Source organism: Gekko japonicus, unplaced genomic scaffold, assembly GCF_001447785.1.
Source record: "Gekko japonicus isolate JY-2015 unplaced genomic scaffold, Gekko_japonicus_V1.1 scaffold2278, whole genome shotgun sequence".
Classification (NCBI taxonomy): Eukaryota; Metazoa; Chordata; class Lepidosauria; order Squamata; family Gekkonidae; genus Gekko; species Gekko japonicus.
This window is the reverse complement of record NW_015171573.1, coordinates 183,605-192,509: the sequence shown is the minus strand read 5'-3', so window position 1 is coordinate 192,509 and position 8,905 is coordinate 183,605. Positions and strand designations below refer to the sequence as shown.

Sequence of the window (8,905 nt, the reverse complement as noted above, 5' to 3'; positions counted from 1 at the left end):
TTTAAGTGCGGGGAACTCCCGTTTCGGGAGATCTGGCGCAGGGGCGGGTGGGGGGGGTGGCACCCCCAAAGTCCCCCTCTGGGGGTGGAAGATGGACTTGGCAACCCTATGTTCCTACCACTCCCTCTTCAGATGTGTTTGCATTCCCTTTTCCATATTTCACCTGATTTCTTTTTGCATCTCCATACTCTCTTCCTTTGTTCATTCTGTGCACATGTATTCCTTCACAGCTGAAGGAATGCATGTACATAGATATGTGTCCTCTACTTTTCCAGTCAACAGATCTGGCCTGGGATTTCTGTGCTTAGACCTTAAGTCACAGGCATGTGTAGGCCTGATTTGGACTGGCATGTGGAGACAGGGGGCTTAAGCCCCAGTGTTTTCCTGACCCAAAGTGGTCCTGGGGAGTTGCCATTTGTTCCACCAGGGAAACTGACATTTCAACAACAGTCCATGCAAGTTTCCCCATCAGTGCCTCCACAGGAACATTTCAGGCCAGGAAAATGGCACCGGGGGGGGGGGGGGAATCTTCCCTGTGTGCTGAGGTCCTCATCTGAATTGGGCCCGTGGGTGCCTGAGAATTAAGTTATGATCATGTGACCGTCCTACACACCTCTGATTGACAAATATATGTACAGGACACGAGGCTTTGTAAAATGTGACTTGGTGACGATTGTCCTGGCTATGTGCCTGCTTCCAGTGGGGTTCTCTGTTAGCACCGTCACTACATTTTAGACCTTTGGTTTGTTAATTGTTAAACCAATTGTTAATCATGCAAAGACCCCCATCTCACCAACTGGGAGTTGGGTCTTTTTGAGGATTTCTTCCAGCACGGGTACCCCTGTCTCTTTCTTCTGGCCACTGAAAAGTCAGGTTGGGAAGCACTCGTTGGAGTTGACAAAGTACCAGTATTCTCTCTCTCCTCCCATGCTCCCTCTGTCATGGCTTGCACGCTGCCCAAATTAAATGAGCTTTGTGCAGAAATTACATAGAAGAAGAAGAAGAAGAAGAAGAAGAAGAAGAAGAAGAAGAAGAAGAAGAAGAAGAAGAAGAAGAAGAAGAAGAAGAAGAAGAAGAAGAAGAAGAAATTGGATTTATACCCCGCCCTTCACTTGGAGTCTCAGAGCGGCTTACAAACTCCTTTCCCTTCCCCTCCCCACAACAGACACCCTGTGAGGTGGGTGGGGCTGAGAGAACTCTGACACAAACTGCTCTTTTTCAAGGACAGCTGTGCCAGAGCTTGTGACTGACCCAAGGTCACATCAGCAGGTGCAAGTGGAGGAGTGGGGAATCAAACCCGGTTCTCCCAGATTAGAGTCCGCGCACTTAACCACTACACTGCATCTGCTGAGGGTGTGATTTGAAGGGGAAGATAGGGGTATGATGGGGAGAGGGACCTTTTTATTCCCTCCCACACATTCCCCTTTTCCTACAGAAAACTGACCTCCTCTCACAAGCTTAGGGTTGCCAATTCTGGTGTGGGAAATTCCTGGAGGTTTTTTTTTTGGGGGGGGGGTGGAACCTGGTATAATGCCCTGGAGTCCAACCTCCTATGCAGCCATTTCTTCCAGGGGAACTGATTTCTGTAGTCTGGAGAACAGTTGGCATGCCAGGAAGGTCTCCAGGCCCCACCTGGAGGTTGGCAACCCGGCTGTGGCCCTGTTGGAGCCAAGAGCAGCACCCCTTTCCCCCCACTAGGAGAAAAAGCGGCAGGGGGACTGACCATTTTCTGTGGGGAAATCGTGCATTGGAATGAGGTTCAGATCTTGCCCTTTCACAGGCACCCCCCCCCCCCTCCCCCCCGTGGCTAAATTCCGTAAAAGAAAAAGGCCAGTGAAAAGAATGAGTTCATTTTTCTGCTCTCCCCCTAGGCTGCAGTCCAAACTACTGTTTGTTGGGAACAGCAACCCGGCTGCACAGGATCGGGTTGCACATTAAGCTTGCTTCTGAGTAAACATGCATAAGATTAACAGTGGAATCCTAAACAGAGTTACACTCTTCAAAGCTTATTGGAGTATTCTGTTTATGTTGGTAACCTTGGCTACTCGGTACCTTTCTGTGCTCTCAAGTATTAATTGAATTGGCACGACTTATATATACACAGAGAGATAAAGAACCGGGTCATAATTTCCGTGGCATTTTTTTCCTTCATGAGAAAATTTCTTCTTCATTCAAAAAACTGTAAGATTCAATGGGTGAAAAGCTTTAGTTAGTTTGCTTGGACTGAAGTTGCCCCCTTGAGAGCCAGTCTGGTTTGGTGGACTCTAATCTGGGAGAACCAGGTTTGATTCCACACGCCTCCACTTGCAGCTGCTGGTGCGACCTTGGGTCAGTCACAAGTTCTCTCAGAGCTGTTCTGTCAAGAGCAGTCCTCGAAAGAGCTCTCTCAGCCCCACTTACCTCACAGGATGTCTGTTGTGGGGAGAGGAGGGCAAGGGAAAGGAGATTGTAAGCCGCTCTGAGATTCCTTCGGGTAGTGAAGGGCAGGGTATAAATCCAATCTTCTTCTTCTTCTTCTCCCCATTACAATGGGATTGTGGAAGTTCTTATTCATGCATAACATCGTGAGACGTAGTTTGAGGTCTGCAGTTTTAATGTTTTTCTCTCTCTCTTGCCGGCAGGCCTATAAGAACTGGTTGGCCAAGCACAGATGGGTGAAGGACTTACCTTGGCCTGGGGTCTCACACCACCAGCTCTTCTTCATCAGCTTTGCCCACGTAAGGCGCCTTTTGCGTTTCTTTCATGGTTGCCCCCATTGGTTTTGGCTGGCCTTTGGAAGAATGAGCCTCACTTTGCCGTTTCCTATCCTCCCGTGCAGTGTTCCCTCTAAGCTGAGTTAGTGTGAGCTAGCTTACAGGTTTTTAGCCTCCGGCTCACACATTTTTGTCTGAGCTCAGGAAGGATGGCTCCAGAGCAAACTAATTTATGCAGTCGCCAAATTGCTCACTCACAACTTTAATGCCGGTAGCTCACAAAGTAGAAGTAGCTCACAAGACTCCACAGCTTAGAGGGAGCATTGCTCCCATGCCGCCTTTCTTTATGTTTTCTTGGCAATGGGACGAACTCATCATCATCAGCTACCTTTATTGGCATCACAACAAAACATAGATCATCAAGGGATAAAGGGTACAACCTTCATTGCTGGAGTTGAAACATTCCTCTCCTCTTAATGGCACAACATAGAAATTTAGCCACCAAATCAGTGATCTCAGAGTTATGGGAAGATAGTAAAAAACAGTCTTGCAATCATCAGATTGACCCTTGCGAATTTGTAGCAGAGGTTCTAGACAGGGCTATTTTGGGGCAGGAACGCATAGGAATGGAGTTCCGGCTGGCTTCTGAGTTGGCCACATCCATGTCTACAGCCGAAACCTCTGTGCATGTGTGGCTACAGAGGGAAGGCCTGGAGAGCGACCCTCCCGGCGACTCTGAGGCGGGCAGGCCGGGGGGGGGCTGGAAGTTTGAGGTGGTATTTAAATGCCTCCCCTACCTCCCCTCCCCTCCAAGGGCCGGATTCCCCGGGCTCCTTGCAGCCACGGGGTGCCTGGGCAAGCCAAGGGAAGGCATGGGGGTGTGACCTAATATGCTAATGAGCTGTGCAATCAGGGGTGTGGCCTAATATGCTAATGCATTTCTGCTGTTGGGTGTGGCCTATTATGCTAATGAGTTCCTGCTGGCCTTTTTCTACAAAAAAAAGCCCTGGTTCAAGATATATGGCATGAATATCAAAGTAAAGTAATACAGTACAGGAGAACACGTTCAGTACTTTCTATCTCCCCCAGACCGCAAGAACAAAGCCTAGAGGAGTATGGCATTTTTTTAAACCTCCCATACAGTACCGCAGAGGGAAGAACATTAAAACGAGCTAACATAAATGCCCTCCGATGCTCAGAAATAGTCAAGCTAGAGAAGTACTCAGCCAAAACACCATTAGTAGACATCCCCCACCACAAAGGGGGACATCTACCAGAGGCAAGATTTCTAAGTTCTTGCATCTCAATATCAATAAGTCTTTGCTTGATTAAAGCAAAAACACACCTCTCAGAAAGGTACACAAGGTCGTCCAAACTGAACCCAATTACAGAATTTTTTTCCCTATGTAGGACATCCACTCAGAAGATTGTGATTCAGTTAGCATGTGAGCAATTAGACTATTGGAATTACATCTGAAATGTAAATGGAGCCAAAATTTAATTGCTGTGATGCAAGCTTTGGTCTCTAGGCGCCTTTGATTCGTCTCCAAACAAATAGCTGCATAGGGCACACATGCTGGCAGCCCAAAGATTTTCCTTAAGAACTTAGATTGTACACGTTCAACTGCTTTATTAAAAGCTGAGATCCAGATTGGAATGCCATAGAGCAATTTGACGCTAGTTTTGTAATTAAATACTCAAAGAGCTGCAGGGATATGTTGGTTCCCCTTAGTATAGAAAAAGCGGGAAATCGCGAGAATGTTACTTTTCACAGATTTTAACACTTCTTTAATATGAGTATCCCATCCAGCTCTGTAGTGGAAATAGACTCCTAGATATCTAAAATTTTTGACCTGTTCAATCACTTGTCCTCTAATATTCCACTTAACAGGTTTCCAGTTTTTTCCAAAAGTGATTATTTTGGACTTATCAAAGTTTAGGGTCAGTTTATTCAGTTCACAATAGCCTAGAAAGCAAGATAACATCCTTTTCATCCCTATTTCCGAGAGGGAAAGAAGCACCGCATCATCTGCGTACAGGAATAACGGGACATGGGTCGCCCTCAATTTTGGATTATGTCCATCAGTTCCTTCTAAGAAGGGAGCCAGGTCATTTAAAAATAGGTTAAACAGAAGGGACGCCAAAATGCACCCTTGTTTAACTCCAATAGTAATTGGGATCTTAGGAGTTAAATCACCCATCTTTGAGCATCTAACCTGGCAGGTAGTCTCAGAATAGAGCTTTTTAATCAAAAAAAGCAATCGCTCATCAATCCCCAGGTCCCTTCGTTTTCCTCCACAGGATATCTCTAGGAACAGAGCCAAAGGCACCCCTGAGATCTAAAAAAGCTGCATATAAAGTGTTCCCTCTAAACTGAGTTAGTGTGAGCTAGCTCACAGTTTTTTAGCCTCCGGCTCACACATTTTTGTCTGAACTCAGGAAGGGATGGCTCCAGAGCAAACTAATTTACGCAGTAGCCAAATTGCTCACTCACAACTTTAATGCCAGTAGCTCACAAAATAGAAGTCGCTCACAAGACTCCACAGCTTAGAGGGAGCATTGCTCCCTGACTGCCTTTCTTTATGTTTTCTTGTAGAGCAAATATATTCCAGCTCTCTGGAGCATCTCCTATCCAGGAAATATGTTCAATGGTAATTGAATTGTTGTTTATATTAGATTTTGAATCATGGGAGCTGCTCAGGAGTCCAGTTTTGGCTGATAGGTAAAGGTAAAGGTTCCCTTGCTTGAAAGCCAGTCGAGTCCGACTCTAGGGTTGCGGTGCTCATCTCCGTTTCAAAGCCGAAGAACCAGCGCTGTCCGAAGACGTTTCCGTGGTCATGTGGCTGGCATGACTAAACACCAAGGGGCACAGAACGTTGTTACCTTCCCACCGAAGTGGTCCCTATTTATCTACTTGCAATTTCTTGCTTTCGAACTGCTAGGTTGGCAGGAGCTGGAACTAGAGACGGGAGCTCACTCCGTCATGCGGCAACTCGGGTCTTGAACTGCTGAACTACTGACCGTCCACAGCCTGCAGTTCAGCGTCTTAACCCTTTGAGCCACCGCAGCTCCTATTGGCTGATACATGACAGCTAAAGGCTAAACCCTGTGCAGAGAGACAAATGCACACCATGGGCTGGGAACAGCTACAGTTCTGCAGAATCTAATTTTTTTAGAAATAAAAATACCCTAATTTGGGGGCAAACCCTCTTTTTCACGATGTCTGTGAATGCACTAATGTCTAGCTTTTACATCGCGGTGGCCAAACTGTGGCTCGGGAACCGCATGCGGCTCTTTCACATCTATTGTCTGGCGCCTGGGGAAGCGAAATATCATTAGCAAACAAATATAATTGGGCAAATAAATATCATGATCAATATCTGCTTTTACCGCTTTTGATATTATTTAGGGCAGTCTCATTGAATGTTAATAAAAGGCAAATCTGCACGTTTCCCAGTAAAAACATGTAACATCTGTTCCTGTCTTGCGGCTCTCAAACATCTGACGTTTATTCTTCGTGGCTCTAACATTAAGCAAGTTTGGCCACCCCAGTTTTACATGGACACTGGTGGTGAGCCAAAGGAGACCGGTGGGGGGCGGGAGGGAAAAATGAATGGCAGCTGGGTAGGGAGCCAATGACAGTGGTGACGCTGGGAGTGGGGAGGGGGAGACCCAGCACTGGTTTTTCAGGGTCTCTTTGAACAGACCGTGTTCTTGTTCTGCCTGAATGGGTTAGGGGTACAACAACACACCAACATAGGTAATTGCTCCCCAGTTATGTGGGGTTTTTTTTGTAAAATAGAAAACCACTTTTGGAGAGAGGCAGTAGAGAGAAGCAGTGGGGGAGGCAGTTAACCCCTTTCCCCACTTTCCACTTCTCCATTCCGAATTGCCCCATTGTCACGAGCTGGGCCAGGAGTCAGGTCCGGTCCAGGAGTCGTAGCCAGAAGAGACAAAACAGGAGCCAAGTTGAGAGTCCAAGAGAATAGTCGTCTGAAGCAGGAGGTCGGGAAGCCAGGGATCCAAACAGGAGCGAGGTCCTGAAACAGGAACCGAGGGTGGGCGTGAGGTCAGCACGGATGTGACTTGTTGCTTCCACGGAGAGCCCACCCTGAGCGGGAGCTATATAGGCCTCCGGCAGTGCTTCCCTTAGCGGCGGTGCTGCTCCTGTCAGTACTCAGGGCTCGGCACCTGCCTTCCCTACCAGCGTGCATCTTGGCGGTGGGTTGCTAAGTCCCTGCGGAGCCGCTCCCTCACCTGAGCCACCCCCGGAGGTGAATCAGGCGGGCTTTCTGTTTGCACCTGCGCCTCGTTGGCTGCTGCCAGACCAGGTGTGGGGACGACTGGCTCAGGCACTGGTGGCGCCAAGCTGTCAACTCCCGAGGAGTCAGAGGGGCCAGCTTCCAGCTCTGGCGATGCTGGCGACTGCGGCTGCGCTGCCGACTCGGGCAGGGGCTCTGCACAGTCATCATCGCTAATGACACCCACTCCAAGCAGCGCTTCCCCTTGTGAGGTCCCAAAAGCTTCGGAAATGCATTTATTTTGTTTGCAGAGTCCCCGTCATGCTTTTGCTTGCATCTGGGCACCCAGGTGTATAGGGCTGGGTGGAAAGTGGAAGTTTGAAGGACATGTGGGGGGGAGGGGGAATGGCTTGCCCAGTGCCATTTGTCTGGTGCTTACTGGCTTGTCTCTCCCACAGGCGATGTGCGGGCACCAGAGTCTCGAGAGACTGCAGAGCTTCTTACGCAGCGACCCCCACAGCCCCCCGCCCCTCCGTGTCCTGGGCTCTTTAAGCAACAGCCAGGATTTCTCCATGCACTTCCACTGCCCGAGCGCGTCACCCATGAATCCTGCCCTTAAGTGCCGCATCTGGTAAAACAACCGGAAGAGCACGTGGGATCAAGAGACGGAGAACGGACGGTGGGATCCCATCGCTTGGGTGACGTTAGCCCCGCCTGCAGCAGGGGACCTATCCGGTCCCTTCCCCGGAAGAGTCGTCTTTTCTTTCTCGTCTGACAAGCCAAGGTGGGAGGACGCTCCCATCCAGTCGCCCAGAGGGAACAGAATACACAGAGGAGTCAGCACTGTAGAAATGCTCTATCACTTTTGTTTTTACCTCTTAACCTGCCTTAGGAAAGACTTCTTCTTGAGACCTGGAGACGAGTGGGTGACTCTTCAGCGACTCTCTGTTTAGTGGCTCTGTCCCGTCAAAGACAAAAGCGGAGGTTTCCCTGTCAATTTATCGGACTGCTCTAAGCATCGCACCGAGGGCTGCCTCGTGATAACCAGTTGAGAACAGTGTTCCTTCTAAGCTGAGTTAGTGTGAGCTAGCTCAGTTTTTTAGCCTCCGGCTAACACATTTTTCTCTTAGATCAGGAAGGATGGCTCCAGGGCAAACTAATTTATGCAGCAGCCAAATTTCTCACGCACAACTTTAATGCCAGGAGCTCACAAAGTAGAATTCTTGCTCGCAAGACTCCACAGCTTAGAGGGAGCATTGGTTTAGAACCCTGCTCATGCCTCCGCTCTATGCCGGGACTATGTCGCTCTGCACTGCAAGTGAAGACTGAACATAAATGAATGCTCCTCCGGATAAAACGTCCCTCCACATGGGCAACTGGATGTCAGGGAGAAGGGAATAGGCCCAGATACACACTATGTGTTTTGATGAGCCGAGTCTGGGGGTTCCCTGGACCCGACTTGCTTTTTCTTCAGTAAGGCTGCCAGTTCTGGGTGGGGAAATTCCTGAAGAGTTCGGGGAGGTGGAGCCTGGGGAGGGCAGGGCTTGGGGAAGGGAGGGGGCTCCGCAGGGGTGTGATGGCACAGAGCCCACCCTTCAAAGCGGCCATTTTCTCCAGGGGGACTGCTGTCTCTGCAGCCTGGAGACCGATTCTCATTCTCATTCCAGGAGATCTCCAGGCCCCACCTGGAGGCCGGTAACATTATTCCACAGCCTCACAGCAGCTGCGAGGAAGGTAATTTTTAAAGTCTGTGGGAGCCCAATTCAGTTCGGGACTGCGGCTTGCGGGGACGAGGGGCTCCTGTCTTTATTGTGGGAGCCCAATTCAGCTTGCGGGGACGAGGGGCTCCTGTCTTTCCATCCGTGCTGTTTTCTGGGGTGGCTCCCGACCCAGACCTGACATTAAAGAGCGTACTGTGTTGTTTGGCCTTTGGCCTCTTTGACAAGCTAGTTTTCTCTGTGTAAGGATTTG

The 8,905-nt window shown here is 49.1% G+C and overlaps 1 protein-coding gene across 1 annotated transcript in view; it reads left to right on the top strand.

The window, feature by feature from the left end:
- LOC107117650 (kell blood group glycoprotein homolog) overlaps positions 1-8,039 on the top strand; it is a 62,752-nt gene extending 54,713 nt beyond the window's left edge. The window contains exons 17-18 of the mRNA XM_015419806.1: positions 2,622-2,717; positions 7,393-8,039. Of these exons, the coding sequence (XP_015275292.1) occupies positions 2,622-2,717; positions 7,393-7,569 (273 nt within the window). The 3' untranslated portion in view covers positions 7,570-8,039. The remainder of the gene's footprint in view (positions 1-2,621; positions 2,718-7,392) is intronic.
- Positions 8,040-8,905: the final 866 nt, after the last annotated feature.